Below are 16522 nucleotides of genomic sequence, written 5' to 3'. Positions count from 1 at the left end.
ATAATATACCAAGTTCAGGACACAATGGAGTTTACAAGACCTTAGAGCGGATTAAACGACAATTTTGGTGGCCTAGCGTACGAAAGGATGTTACGCATTGGATCAAGGAATGTGCAACGTGTTCCAGAACGAAGACAGACCACACGCGGCTTAAGGGATTGCTCCAACCCTTACCCACACCCAAGTCTCCCTGGGACCACATCTCCATCGATTTTATCATAGGACTTCCTAAAGACCATGGCTATGATACAATAATGGTAGTGGTGGATTATCTTACAAAAATGGGTCACTTCATTGCTTGTCACAAGGTGCCCTCAGCAGGACTATTAGCAAAATTACTATTGCTTCACATTGTTAGACTACATGGCCTTCCCCGTCGCATTGTCTCCGATAGAGATGCGCAATTCACAGCTCGGTTCTGGGGGGTGTGGTGTAAGGCCCTACAGATTCAGGTGCCTCTCTCTACGAGCTTCCATCCACAGACAGATGGGCAGACCGAAAGGGTCAATCAGACCCTTAAACAATACCTAAGGTGCTATGTAGATTCCACAACAGAGGCCTGGGTGGATAAATTATGGTTAGCAGAAGTGGCGTATAACAGCGCCATTCACAGTTCCCCTAAGACCGCACCCTTTTATAACACATACGGGTTTCATCTCAGGTTTCTTCCTTTATTACACCCAGAAGAGGATACCACCTTGCCGGAGGTACATAATAGAGTGAAACACATTCAGGACACACTTCAGAGGACTCAAACACAGCTGCAGGTAGCCAAACAAAAATATAAACAGGGTGCTGACAAACATCGTAGAGAGGGCCCCACCTACCGATCAGGTGATATGGTGTGGTTATCCACAAAACATATCAACTTTAAACATCCTTCGATGTTCAATCCTAAGTTCATCGGACCTTATAAAGTGGTTAGAATGATCAATCCAGTGGCCGTAAAGCTAGCCCTGCCGCCCTCTATGCGCATACACCCTGTGTTTCATGTATCACTCGTGAAACCCTCGGTTACACCCATTAAAAAGAAACCACATCCTGTGTGGATAAATGACGAGAAAGAATACGAAGTTGCTAAAATCATAGACACTAACACCAGGGGCCGTAACAGGTGGTATCTCGTTTCTTGGAAAGGGTACGGACCAGAAGACAATTCTTGGGAACCGGCCAGCGCCATCCACGCCCCTAGATTACTTGCCGCGTTCCATAAGAAACATCCCCTACCCCAGAAGGGACGGAATCTCGCGTAAAGAGGGATGTACTGTCAGGCTCCATGATAGCATGGCCGCCGTTATTGTGTTTACGAGCGAATACGCCGCTATCCGGCGTATATGACGAGCAAAACTACATTTCCCAGAGGCAGGAGCGGCAAGACGAAGGCAGCGCGCAGAAGCGGAAGGCTTCAAAGAGAGGTTCCGCCCACACTGCAGAGCCGATTATTCTGTGTATGTATCTGTACACGAGAAGGGAGAGTCGGGTGCATTCCGTCTTTGTATATTCTTGACCCGCACCACGGATATTTGAATACCTTGGCCCTTGCAGACTTCTGGTGAGGCAGGAGCGTGAACTTCAGATTCCGGTGGCCTTTGGTAATCCTTACGGTAAGGGGGCAGTGCACACGGTGTTCCTCCTCGTTGGAGAGCCACACGTTTGTCGGCACATGCGAGTCGATGGAATACCAGTGCCCATTTCTATGCAACAATATCTGGTGATTGCTGTATGAACCTTTGGGTGAGACAATAACTTAACCAGCAACACGGAAAGAGAGTGTGAAAAGCGAGGGCTTTAGGAAAAGCGCCTCGTTCGGGACCAGCTATGTTCACTGAGCATTCCTCATCGTTGGGGAGCCACACGTTTGTCGGCTCGTGCGTGAGAGAATACCAGTGCTCATGCTTGTGAAGCTTTATATGTTTGTTGCTGTCTAAAAAACATCCCGATACAAAACGAACCTTGCTGAGTATAAACCCAGACTGATTGTGTGTTCTGCTTGAGTGGTACAATAACCAAGGGACGTTGTCCCGGTTCATCTACAAGGATGAGTGACACATAAACCTAATTTTCGTTATGTTTATTTAACAGAGGATTGTGGATGAGATGACGTAATCTCATACAACCCCTGTGATGTAAGGTCCATCATAAGCCAGGGTAGGTTTGACAAAGAAGCGCAGGTCACACAGGGGGCCAGAGTTAAGCAAGTACAAACCTGGTATTAACGCTGTTTCTTTTCATCTTAAAACTCTAAGTATGCAGTGACATTCTAGAGGCCTGGTTTACTCGATCTCATGTTCTATGGCAGAGAATGAGAGCCACGCCCAGGGGCCACACTTACTCTTCTTTTCTTTACAGGTAATTACATCCAAACACAATTATAGATCTTCTGGAGTAGGCTAGAAAGAGAGTAAAGGGGATGAGAGGATTATAACATTGTTGTTCTCTTGTGTCTTTTCAGGTCTCCCTCCCCGCTGTCCCCTTCCTTTCCTTCCCTCGCTCGATCGCTTCACTGATCTGCGCTATAATAGCTCACAGACTTGAAGCGATCGAGAGGTGGACCAAATTGAGCATCGATCCGATCCCGAGGAGTGGAGGAGCTCAACAAGGAGGATCTGAGGATGAAGCTGCCTGGAAGCACTGTACATAGATACTGTGCAGAATCATGACCTGTGGACACATGTCGGCTAGAGATGAGGAGGATCTGAGGATGAAGCAGCCTGGAAGCACTGTACATAGATACTGTGCAGAATCATGACCTGTGGACACATGTCGGCTAGAGATGAGGAGGATCTGAGGATGAAGCAGCCTGGAAGCACTGTACATAGATACTGTGCAGAATCATGACCTGTGGACACATGTCAGCTAGAGATGAGGAGGATCTGAGGATGAAGCAGCCTGGAAGCCCCATACATGGATGATGTGCAGAACCATGCCCTGTGGACAGATGTCGGCTAGAGATAAGGAGTATCTGAGGATGGAGCAGCCTGGAAGCACTGTACATAGATACTGTGCAGAATCATGACCTGTGGACACATGTCCATGACGGAGCCTGGAGCGCCACTAAGGGGATGAGGAGCGGGAGGGTGACTACTGGCAACCTGTGGACGAGGGTTGGGGAGGATGTAATGATGAAGCAGCTGGAGGCCCCTAGATGAACTGTGCACACTGTTGACAACGGTAGCCTCAGAAGGTGACAGACATACAGCCAGAAGTGACAGCCAGGCTGGCATGATTTTATTTATTTATTACTCTGCTTTTTATATGACAGCAAATAATATACAAGGAAAAGAGCAATCAAGAAAAGCAGGGAGGACAATAGGGAGAGAGGGGTGAGTCAATGGGAGAAGAAAAGTTCAGTAGGTGACAAGTTACATGTAGTCTGTAAAGAAAGTGCAAATATACACAAGCCTGCAGGTTCAGTGATAGTGAAAAGGTGTCCTGCAGTCTATAGCCGACTGAAACTTCACTCAGACACTTAGGGGAAGTGGTGTTCGGTAATATGTTAACTGGGAGAAAGTGTTTCAGTTCTTTCTAGAAAGCTGCCTGCTATTTCCGCTGGAACCCAGCCACGCGAGTGTTGCTGAATGTTTTTATCTTGTATTACTCTATATAGGATGTGATGTTCATGCATTTCAGAGAAGGAATATATCCGTGCAGCAATCGTTGTCCTCATACTAACTCCTAATAATGACACATACTAGTAGTGTGCTTTTTAGATGTGATTGCTGATACTGGCCTCCAATTATTTCCTGTTTTTTATCCATAAATTTAACCAGCTGTGGTTGTGCCAGGAATTTGAGTCATGTTTTGTTCCACATGCACAGGATGTAGCTTGTGTGTCCATGTTCATAGGAGCCACGGGAATGATGGTGGAATGGCCGGTGGGACTACGGGCCCCATAAGGATGAGAGTGTTCCCCACAAGAAAAGGGACTCTCTCCCACAGAGGCCTATGGTCAGCTAACCTTGACAGACAGTGTCCATAAACTTTGTGGGACTGCTCCCAACAACAGCAGGAGATAATGCATTATTATCCTTGATGCCTTTACCAGATGCCCTGAGGTTTCCAGAGGACCAGCTCCGCCAGCACTACATGCAGAACATGAATTGAACATGTCATATCCCAGGAATGAACCAGACAGGAACTTCTGGAATGAGAACAGGAGCCAATTCACCACCACAAAGGCTTGAGACCTCTGTGATATGCTGGTTGGCGATGACCTGAAGTCCTGCATCCCCGAAGTGAAGGCCATGTTCAGATGCTGAGCGGTGAGATTAAAGGGAGACGAGGCGATCACATGGAATTGTCTGAAGGCCACTGGGATTATGCAGTAGCCATTGTCCTTTCAATACTATACAACAACACAGTTTGTTGTAGAGGAGTCCTTCCCCACATCTGTAGCCTGCAGGTCACTGAGAAGGTCACCTCAACCACACCCCACTCAAGAATGAAGCTTGGACAGCCAGATGTTTCCCGTCGCCTGGTGGATGCAAGACCATGTTGTGCTCATTCCATGCAAACGTCTGTTTGATGTTGTCCTTTGCTCCAAGCCTTCTGGCCATCCGCTTGTCCAACTAATCTGTCATCACTGCAGTCAAGGCCTGGCTTCACCCTAAGCCCTTCCATGGCCAGGCTCATTCAGCAGCAGTTGCATGAGCCTGGCAAGGCTGACCAACTGGTGCCATCCTCTGGTGACACCGCGATCAGTTCATACATGGACTGATGCACCCTCCGTGGGACTCAGTGACCATATGATACGTATGAGTATTCAGAACACAGTAACCAGACCTGCGTGTGAGACTGGCCGGCCTAGGAAATGTCCACTGGCCCCAAATGCAAGCACAGACCCCTCAGGAATAGGAGAACAATGTGGACACTATGTATATCGCCACCTCCCCCAATACCAGCTCCTACTAAGGCTAAACTTCATACATCGCCACCTCCCTCGGTACCAGCTCCTACTATTACTAAACTTCATACATAACCACCCCCCCAGTACCAGACCCTACTACTGCTGGAGCAGGGTTTAGTTTAACATTTTTGTATACCCTCTCCATTTTGCATGTTTAGATTAATAAGATTAACCCTTTCACCGCGGCGGGAATTCCGCCGCGGTGCTGGGGGGTGCGGGGGGGCAGCGCGGTGGCGCTGTGCTCATGACGGAGCCGCTCCGTCATGAGCCACGGTTGGGCTGTGCTCATGACGGAACGGTTCCGTCATGACTCCGCCCATTTGCGTTGTCCCCCCGCACAGGCGGGGAAACAGCGCCGCGCAGGCGGAGCGGCCGCCAACGGGCGTGTCATGACGGAACCGTTCCGTCATGAGCACACGGCAACCGTGGCTCATGACGGAACGGTTCCGTCATGAGCAGGGAAGGGGTTAATGAACTAATAGTAATTGTATCAATAAGTTTGCTGTGGAAATAATCAATCTTACTGACATAAATAATACACGTGGGAATTGCATTTGTATGGCCAACAAATATGTAAACTAAAACGTGTACGCATATTAATCATAGATAAGTAGAATTTTACATGTTATATGTTGCTTTCGTGATGTATTTGTGAATCGTGCTTTAATAATGTGAGTATAACCCGCATTGAGTGTTGCCTTTGCTAGATAAATACATACACATATGGGAATTAGTAAGAGGATAACATTTTATTAGTCATTTCCATGTATTAATTACGTTTTTGTGTTTCTTTGCTTAAGTTGACCATTTGGTGGCCACAAAATGGCCGACATCCCTATTGAAAAGATGACTTCACCAAGAAAGTCTCTGAGTGAAGTGCGCATGCGTCACCATCAGTAGCAGTGGCCTCTGAACGACCCTAAACTCGACTGTACCCACCAAGGTCACTCTGGGATACCAGCCAGCTGCTCTGAAAGGACAATAAAAAGATACATATGTTCACAAAAATATGAACTACATGTAAAAGAGACATTCTCCGTATGAGAAAGAAGAGGAACGGATTTCGTCAGCCAATCAAAAGCATTCAAAATATTACTTGTAACTTTTTGGAATGTAATTTTACTATAAAAATGCCATAGAATAGAGAGGTAGTAACGCAGATGCTTAAGAGCGATTTCCTGACGTTATGCTGACGGAGAGGACGGTGACACTGCAGGACAGCTGTTTCCAAAGACAGACAGATTGAACTGATGACCAAGATTTTGACTTAGAGGACGACTTTTAGCCAGAATAGGTAAATATGATAGTCAGCTGCTTGATTAATTTCAATTTGATTTTCAATTATTAGATAAAGATTTAAAGATATTTACAAGAACTGTGTTGGGTCGTTATTATGAAAAGTATATATATTATGTAAATATATTTTAGATTGAGTGTCACTTTAACCAGCAGCTAAGCTGATCCATGGCCTATTCATGGGAGGAGTATTAAAAGTGAAGCTTAGGCCTTAATGAATATAGAAAGGTAGGGAAGTCTATGGTTCATTGGGAATAGGTGGGTACTTCCTCCCATCACAGCGAACGGAACAATCCCCTCCTTAGAAAACAGATTAATAGAGGATGAATGCTGGTGTTATGGGCCCCACCAGCGAGTGTAGTGATTGAATGTGTCTGTGTGATCTATGATCTGTAACGAAAGGGAGGGATTTTGCATTCCGCGCTGCAACACTACTGCCAGACTTCATGCATCACCACCTCCCACAGTACCAACTCCTACTACTACCAGACTTCATGCATCACCACCTCCCTCGGTACCAGCCCCTACTACTACCAGACTTCATGCATCGCCACCTCCCTCAGTACCAACCCCTACTACTACCAGACTTCATGCATCACCACCTCCCTCGGTACCAGCCCCTACTGCTGCCAGACTTCATGCATCATCACCTGCTGTAGTACCAGCCCCTACTACTACCAGACTTCATGCATCATCACCTCCCTCGGTACCAGCCCTTACTACTGCCAGACTTCATGCACCACCACCTCCCTCGGTACTAGCCCCTACTACTGCCAGACTTCATGCATCACCACCTCCCACAGTACCAACCCCTACCACTGCCAGACTTCTTGCATCACCACCTCCCACAGTACCAACCCCTACCACTGCCAGACTTCATGCATCACCACCTCCCACAGTACCAACCCCTACTTCTGCCAGACTTCATGCATCGCCACCTCCCTCAGTACTAGTCCCTACTACTGCCAGACTTCATGCATCACCACCTCCCACAGTACCAACCCCTACTACTCCCAGACTTCATGCATCACCACCTCCCTCGGTACCAGCTCCTACTATTACTAAACTTCATACATAACCACCCCCCCAGTACCAGACCCTACTACTGCCAGACTTCCTGCATCACCACCTCCCTCGGTACCAGCTCCTACTATTACTAAACTTCATACGTAACCACCCCCCCAGTACCAGACCCTACTACTGCCAGACTTCATGCATCACCACCTCCCTCGGTACTAGCCCCTACTACTGCCAGACTTAATGCATCACATTCTCCCACAGTACCAACCCCTACTACTGCCAGACTTCATACATCACCACCTCCCACAGTAAAAGCCCCTACTAATGCCAGACTTCATGCATCGCCACCTCCCTTGGTACCAGCCCCTACTACTACCAGACTTCATGCATCACCACCTCCCTCGGTACTAGCCCCTACTACTGCCAGACTACATGCATCACCACCTCCCTCGGTACTAGCTCCTACTACTGCCAGACTTCATGCATCATCACCTGCTGTAGTACCAGCCCCTACTACTACCAGACTTCATGCATCACCACCTCCCTCGGTACCAGCCCCTACTACTGCCAGACTTCATGCATCACCACCTCCCTCGGTACTAGCCCCTACTACTGCCAGACTTCATGCATCACCACCTCCCACAGTACCAACCCCTACTACTGCCAGACTTCATGCATCACCACCTCCCTCGGTACCAGCTCCTACTATTACTAAACTTCATACATAACCACCCCCCTAGTACCAGACCCTACTACTGCCAGACTTCATGCATCACCACCTCCCTCGGTACCAGCCCCTACTACTGCCAGACTTCATGCATCACCACCTCCCTCGCTACCAGCTCCTACTATTACCAAACTTTATACATAACCACCCCCCCAGTACCAGACCCTACTACTGCCAGACTTCATGCATCACCACCTCCCTCGGTACTAGCCCCTACTACTGCCAGACTTCATGCATCACATTCTCCCACAGTACCAACCCCTACTACTGCCAGACTTCGCGCTTCACCACCTCCCACAGTAAAAGCCCCTACTACTGCCAGACTTCATGCATCACCACCTCCCTCGGTACCAGCCCCTACTACTGCCAGACTTCATGCATCATCACCTGCTGTAGTACCAGTCCCTACTACTACCAGACTCCATGCATCACCACCTCCCACAGTACCTACCCTTACTACTACCAGACTTCAAGCATCACCACCTTTGTCAGTACCAACCCCTACTACTTCCAGACTTCATGCATCACCACCTCCCACAGAACCAGCCACTAATACTACCAGACTTCATGCATCGCCACCTCCCACATACCAGCCCCTACTACTGCCAGACTTCATGCATCATTAACTGCTGTAGTACCAGCCCCTACTACTACCAGACTTCATGCATCACCACCTGCTGTAGTACCAGCCCCTACTACTACCAGACTTCATGCATCATCACCTCCATCAGTACCAGCCCCTACTACTGCCAGACTTTATGCATCACCACCTTCCTCTGTACCATCCCCTACTACTGCCAGACTTCATGCATCGCCACCTCCCACAGTACCAGCCCCTACTACTGCCAGCTTTTATGAATTACCACCTCCCATAGTACCAACTCCTACTACTGCCAGACTTCATGCATCACCACCTCCCTCGATACCAGCCCCTACTACTACCAGACTTCATGCATCACCACCTTCGTCCGTACTAACTCCTACTACTGCCAGACTTCATGCATCACCACCTCCCTCAGTACCAACCCCTACTACTGCCAGACTTCATGCATCTCCACCTCCCACAGTACCAGCCCCTACTACTACTAGACTTCATGCATCGCCACCTCACACAGTAAAAGCCCCTACTACTGCTAGACTTCATTCAACGCCACCTCCCAGAATACCAACCCCTTCTCTCTACCAGATTTCATGCATCCCCACCTTTGTTAGTACCAACTCCTACTACTACCAGACTTCATGCATCGCCACCTTCGTCAGTACCAGCCCCTACTACTAGCAATGCTGAATGCCAGTGCAGAGATGCACCCGGTGTGTGAGGCTGGGAGGGGAGACTCTGCAGAGCTTTAAAGAGTTCTGGAGTGAGCTAGAAGACCTCAGGATGGTGGGTGTGGATAACAACATTGCATATCATGATATAGGAGTTTCCTCATTTTCTTACGGTTGACTAACGCAGTACCAACCCCCCCTTAATACACGTGGTTCATGCTGAACACCTGTATGAATTATAACAAAGTTTCTCAGTGCACTCGAGTATTCCTGAATGTTCTATTTTAGAATAATTTGTGTTGTGCAACAACATCTGTCGCACTGTGTCTAGCAGTGCCCTTGAACATCCAAATGTATGTGGGGCAGGAACTCCTTTCCCTTAGATGTGTGCACGTTCAAATTGAAACAAACAGTTTTTTCTTCTAATTGATAATCAAATTACTTCAATGTGAATCCTCATTCATTTCGTGAATCTTCACCATTTATTTTATACTTCAATTTCCTTCTTAAGTAAAGAACTTTTCTTTTTAGCATCTTATATCCTCAGATGCAAAAACATTCAATTATAATTCCATTTACACCCAATGCATTTCGGGTCATGTACGACCCTTCTTCAGGGGTCTGAAAACAAATACATGAATAGCACAGATCAAACATCATGTATAAATCGAATTCAAAACAGATCTAATTATGAACTTCATTCTTGTCAATAAACATAGACTGCTCAGTTTAACCAGAATATTAAGGTAAATAACGGTTCACATCAACTTAAACAGATAAGCAAAAAGGAACTTCATGCATTTCAAAAATTGTTCGCTATTCATTGTGGTTTACTAGTCTATGCGATGCATTAAACAAGCGCGAAAGGCCGTACGGTTTCATTGGGTTCAACATGCGATGTTTGCGAAAGCCACGGAACATAACTTAATGCTTTCACGATTTTGTGAAACATCTCAGTTACATTGTTTCACCTTTTCGTTAATCCACTTACTTCAAAAGATGCTGCTGTTCACGGTGGAGCGTGAGAAACTTCTGCCGATCGCGGCTACTCTCGCAATGTTCTGACATATTACGTGGATTCCCTCTCTCTCTCGTGTAACGATATTTAATATGTCCATACCCACGATCACTGCTCATACTCTTTTAGCCATAAGCCTTTGTTTTTTTTCAGGGGTAGCATGTGAAAGCCAATATATCATTAAGAATTAACCTCTGCGCCCAGACTGTTATTTATCGCGCGTTACATATATTATAGGGGCATATCAACAACAACCGGCGATAATTATCGCTCAGGGCTCTTAGCGTGAGGATAATTATCGCCGGCTAGCGTGAATTTTTATCGCTGAGATAGCGTGCTATTAGCAACGCTTATCTCAATAGCGATAAAAATCTACACGCTAACAGGCTAACGTGAGATTATCGCTGGAAACCCAGCGATAATCACACATTACCTTGTTGATAGGGACAGGCAAACTTAGCCATGATATCCTCCTTCCATAGGATATCATGGCTAAGTCTGAAAATTAGCAGACGTAAAAAAGCAGCGTTAACCGCGGTTAGCGCTGCTTTTTTTGTCTCTAACAGGGTTAGCGACATTCTTGATAATAGGAGAAATGTCGCTTAGCGACATTTCTCCTATTATTTTACTCTGGAACGCCCCCTTTGCATCTCATTAGAGATGCAAGGGGAAGCGTAGAGTAAAAGGGTGCTAACATGCAAATTTGCGTGTTAGCACCCTGTTGTTGATAGGGTGCTAGTTTTATCTCTGCTTTTTTGGCTTTTAAAGCCAAAAAAGCAGAGATGAAGCCCTTGTTGATATGCCCCTTAGTTAGATGCCTCATAGAGGTGCCAATCTTATAGACTCTGTAACCCATAAATCTAAGTACTTATACTAAAGTTAATGCACTTAAAACTCTGTCATCTGATGTATCAGTGTAATACCTCAAAAAGGTATCGAACACCATTAACCAAAAGTCTCTATTCTAGTGCTACAGTAAGTGCGCTCTATTTACCATAACAATTCCCTCATTACACACGCTGTGTTACTTCATGCTTTTCGTGCTTGGTGATCTGTGTATACACGATTAAACAAAGAGCTCAATAACAATAAACAATAAGCATTTGTTCAATACAAAACAGTACCATCAACTTCTGCAATTTCATCAAATTCTGCCATTTTATAAAAACCACGATAGTTCAATCCGATCATTCATTCTTAAACACCAACATCGAGCAGCGACTTTAAGCATGGCACTGACTTGCTATGAAGCAACACTTAGATATTTCAGCCTGGTGTCTGATTTTCCACAGTAGCCGCTAAAATGTAAATCTCACAGGTGGCCCATAAAATAAATTTTTGGTTCATAGTCCTCAATACAATATGTGGGTTTTCTGTATCTGTTATCCACATCATGTCATCACCACAGCCCCGAAGAAGGTATACCCTTCACGGTAGTCCACCAGATCAGGATGACTGACTCTGACGGACAAGCGATGATTCTTTTCAAGTTGCACCAAGGCCCCCTGGTTGATGGAGGTGTACCAGACAGTGGCGTGGTTTCCATAGTTGCATACAGTCTCCATGGCCTGCAGCAGGAGGATGTCCTTCTTGTAAGAGCTATGGTACGTATAGAGATGGCTGTATAGAGTCAATGAGCTTCCACTGCTCTGGCAGCTGTTGTTTCGGAATCCCACCTGGCAGTAAACGTAGTAGAACCCGGCACGCGGGATCACCAAGGAGAAGCTGTTGTCCTCTGCTTCGTGGTTTGAGAAGACCTGTTTCCACACCAAAGTCTTCTTGTGGTTTAAGTTGCTTGGGTCCATCCCTGGGAGAAAAGGAACAAAAGCAAAATGTTGTTCAATAAATTACATTTTCAGTGTTTCCCTCAAAAACTCCATGGTGATTAAATATGGAGTTACTGTGGGGGTGGGGGATGGCTCTTCCACAGCACAGGTGATGTGCAAGAGGGTGCACATGATAATGTGAAGTAGGGTGGTGCATTGATTTGCAGAAGGTGGGCACAGGGTGATGTTAGAAGTGTGTCGATTTACCCCATATCAGTCTTGGACATCACTGCCAGTCCTGATTTCAAGCTTACAGTAATGTCCCCATTGTAAAAGCAGGACCACAAGAACCAGAATGCAATGAAAAATACCTAGACTGGATAAGTAAGGTCACCAGATGACCCCTTGTCATCAAGGATGCAACACTCAAGTCCTGGACCATCATCTTACAAATCATTGCTTTTAGGTGAATTAGTTTATTTGGAATCTAAGTAAACGAGGACCGCGTCTACCACAATGCACTAGGGTGTTAAACTAAAGCAATGCAGTGGAGCACTGTGTGCTCAGTCATCTGATCATCTTATGGATAAATTACTCGCATTCTAAAATTTTGGAAGACCAAGAAGGGCACTCGGTAACATGGTTGAATGTTTTGTGATGGTAAAGACCCTATCCCGGTACATAGGCCAAAGTCGCGGTCCAGGACCTATAAAGAGGGAGAGGGCTGTTAACTACTTATATATCATGTGTCCTGGGAAATACAGCATAACATTACACCTATTAAGGGTTAAATTTCTAAATTAAATGTAGATAAATAGAACAATAAGCACGGCAGGACCCAGGACGGAGCGCGGTGGGGAGGCCGCCCTCCCTGGGGCCCTCAGGGGCCCCGGCCGGAGCTCCTGAACCCAGCCAAGCAAGGGGAGGCTCCCCGGCCACAACAGAACCCCGTCCCGGGTCTTTGGCAGTGCCACATGCCGGGGGACGGGGCCCAGGGCTGGAGCCCCCGACCCGGGGCCCGGTGGGGCCCCTGGACCCAGCTGGGGTTCCCAGGCCCAGAGGCACAGGGGATGCCTCCCCCAGCCTGCCGGACCCTGTCCCAGTGCTGTGGCGGCATCCTGGCGTGTCCAGCTGCCGGCTGAGGACCGCTAGGCCGAGAGGGGTCCCAGAGTACCCTGTCCCTAGTAATCCGGAGGAAGGCTCTCCCCCTTTCGGGTAACACGCGCACACCGCGAGGCTCAGGGGACCCTAGGCGCGAACGTGCCCGACCTCCTGGCGCCCTGGCTGGGATTCTGGAGGCAAATGAGCCCTCATCGGGACTTCCAAGCCGGCCCGGCCATCTGGTTGCCCCATTGGAAAGCATTGCGCACAACCTGATGGCTGAGGGGAGAGGTGCGACCAGATGGCCGGGACCAAAAGGACTCCCATCTGCCCACACCGAGCCTTCGCACGCTAGGGTTCCCGTCTGGCCACGCAGGGCTCGGGGGCTCCGCTTCCCAGGGGCTCGGGGACCCTGGCTGGGACTCAAGCCCGGGGAAGGACCACCGGAGCTCTCGGGCCCGAACGCCAGGGGGATAACTACCCAGGAACCATGGAGCCTATCCCGGGCACTTTGTCACGCAGCGGGCCATAGGAGGCAGCCCCGGACGCCTAGGGAGGTGTTGCCCAGGCCCCGCCTGAGAACGGCCATTCCCGGGAGGGGCGTCCCGGCATACCGTGCCCCTAGTAATTCGGAGAAAGGCTACCCCCCTTTCTGGTAAACCGTGTGCACCGAGTGATGGAGGGGACCCTAGGCGCGGAGGCGCCTGACCTCCTGGAGCCCTGGCTGGGATCGGGGAGGTGAATGAATCCCTCATCGGGACTTCCAGGCCGGCCCGGCCATCTGGTTGCCTCATTGGAAAGCATTGCGTGCAACCAGATGGCCCAGGGGATTGGTGCGACCAGATGGCTGGGACCAAAATGACGCCCATCTGCCCACCTCGAGCCTTCACGGGAGGGCTCCCGCCTGCCCTTGCAGGGCTCGAGGGCTGCAGGGCATGGGGACTGCAGGGCTCGATGGGCTTCAGGGCTCGGGAGCTGCAAGGCTTGGGGGCTGCAGGGCTCGGGGGCTGCAGGGCTCGGGGCTGCAGGGCTTGGGGGCTGCAGGGCTTGGGGGGGCTCGGAGACCCCACGCTGGGCCTCAGGCATGGGGAGGCCCGCAGGAGCTCCCGAGGCCCGGACGCCTGGGGACCCATGGAGCCCGTCACGGGCACTTTGCCTCGCCACGGGCTGGAGGAGGGAGCCCGGGACGCCAGGGAGGTGTCATCCAGGCTTAGCCCATCTGGTCCCTGCCTGAGAACCGCCATCCCCAGGAGGGGCGTCCTGGCATACCCTGCCCCTAGAAATCCGGAGGAAGGCTACCCCCCTTTCTGGTAAACCGTGCGTACGGAGTGACGGAGGGAACCCTAGGCTCGGACGCACCTGACCTCATGGAGCCCTGGCTGGGATTGGGGAGGTGAATGAGCCCCCATCGGGACTTCCAGGGCAGCCCGGCCATCTGGTCGCCCCATTAGAAAGCATTGCGTGCGACCAGATGGCTGAGGGGATTGGTGCGACCAGATGGCCGGGACCAAAACGACGCCAATCTGCCTGCCCCAAGCCTTCGTGGGAGGGCTCCCGTCTGCCCTTGCAGGGTTCGGGGGCTGCAAGGCATGGGGGCTGCAGGGCTCGGGGTGCTGCAGGGTTCGGAAGCTGCACGGCTCGGGGGCTGCAGGGCTCCGGGGCTGCAGGGCTCGGGGGCTGCAGGGCTCAGGGGCTGCAGGGCTCCGGGGCTGCAGGGCTCAGGAGGGGCTCGGAGACCCCACGCAGGGTATGGGAAGGCCCGCAGGAGCTCCTAGGACCCAGACGCCCGGGGACCCATGGAGCCCATCCCGGGCACCGTGGGCTGGAGGAGGGAGCCCTGGACGCCGGGGAGGTGTCGTCCGGGCTTAGCCCATCTGGTCCCCGCCCGAGAACCCCCATCCCCAGGAGGGGCGTCCCGGCATACCCTGTCCCTAGTAATCCGGAGGAAGGCTATCCCCCTTTCTGGTAAACCGTGCGCACCGAGTGACGGAGGGGACCCTAGGCCTGGATGCACCCGACCTCCTGGAGCGCTGGCTGGGATCGGGGAGGTGAATGAGCCCCCATCGGGACTTCCAGGGCAGCCCGGCCATCTGGTCGTCCCATTGGAAAGCATTGCGTGCGACCAGATGGCCGAGGGGATTGGTGCGACCAGATGGCCGGGACCGAAATAACGCCAATCTGCCCGCCCCGAGCCTTCGTGGGAGGGCTCCCGCCTGCACTTGCAGGGCTCCGGGGCTGCAGGGCTCGGGGGCTGCAGGGCTCCGGGGCTGCAGGGCTGCAGGGCTCCGGGATTGCAGGGCTGCAGGGCTCAGGGACGGCTCGGAGACCCCACGCTGGGCCTCCGGCATGGGGAGGCCCGCAGGAGCTCCCGGGGCCCGGACGCCCGGGGACCCATGGAGTCTGTCCCGGGCCCTTTGCCTCGCCGCGGGCTGGAGGAGGGAGCCCCGGACACCGGGGAGGTGTCGTCCGGGCTTAGCCCATCTGGTCCCCGCCTGAGAACCGCCATCCCCAGGAGGGGCGTCCCGGCATACCCTGCCCCTACTAATGCGGAGGAAGGCTACCCCCCTTTCTGGTAAACCGTGCACACCGAATGACGGAGGGGACCCTAGGCCGGGATGCACCCGACCTCCTAGAGCCCTGGCTGGGATCGGGGAGCTGAATGAGCCCCCATCGGAACTTCCAGGGCAGGCAGCCCAATCTGTCCGCCCGAGCCTTCGCGGGAGTGCTCCCGCTTGCCCTTGCAGGGCTGCAGGGCTCGGGGGCTGCAGGGCTCTGGGGCTGCAGGGCTGCAGGGCTCAGGGGCTGCAGGGCTGCAGGGCTCTGGGGCTGCAGGGCTCGGGGGCTGCAGGGCCCAGGGGGCTCGGAGACCCCACGCTGGGCCTCAGGCATAGGGAGGCCCGCAGGAGTTCCCAGGGCCCGGACACCCGGGGATCCATGGAGCACGTACCGGGCACTTTGCCTCGCCGCAGGCTGGAGGAGGGAGCCCACGGATACACAAGCAGAAATGAAATCCACTTCTACAGAAAAAATTCTGACAGCAGTTCAAACCGATGTAGCAAAAGAAAGTGGCCAAGCACAGGGGAAACGCATTATGGTCGTGACTCCTGTACCAGCCTTAGAGGCAGTCACTAAGGCTAGCATTCCAAATGCAAAAGCTTTACATCCAAGATGAATACAATGGGATAATTCTCTTTCTGCCAACTGATGTTGAATATGTTTTTGATCCTTATTTAAAAATACAAGCATTCCTGCAATATGAACACAAATGTCCTCTGCCTACTGAAATTCTACCTCTTGACCAGTACGAATTTATAATATATACTGACGGATCTGCACAGCACGCTACGGAGAGTAAACAAGCTTACAGTGCAGCGTGTGCTATCGTTAAAGGTCGCATGCGAGATGGCAAATTCAGACCA

General features: G+C 50.7%; 1 protein-coding gene across 2 annotated transcripts in view; it reads right to left on the bottom strand.

The window, feature by feature from the left end:
* Positions 1-9677: 9677 nt before the first annotated feature.
* The window catches only part of LOC146808814 (lymphotoxin-beta-like), an 83729-nt gene continuing 76884 nt past the window's right edge, over positions 9678-16522 (bottom strand). For both annotated transcript variants that reach the window (XM_085615644.1, XM_085615645.1), the window contains exon 4: positions 9678-12043. In XM_085615644.1, the coding sequence (XP_085471770.1) occupies positions 11628-12043 (416 nt within the window). In that variant the 3' untranslated portion in view covers positions 9678-11627. The remainder of the gene's footprint in view (positions 12044-16522) is intronic.

The sequence above is a fragment of the Triturus cristatus genome, chromosome 7, assembly GCF_964204655.1.
Source record: "Triturus cristatus chromosome 7, aTriCri1.1, whole genome shotgun sequence".
NCBI lineage: Eukaryota > Metazoa > Chordata > Amphibia > Caudata > Salamandridae > Triturus > Triturus cristatus.
The sequence above is the reverse complement of the archived record's forward strand: the minus strand, read 5'-3'. Positions and strand labels throughout refer to the sequence as shown.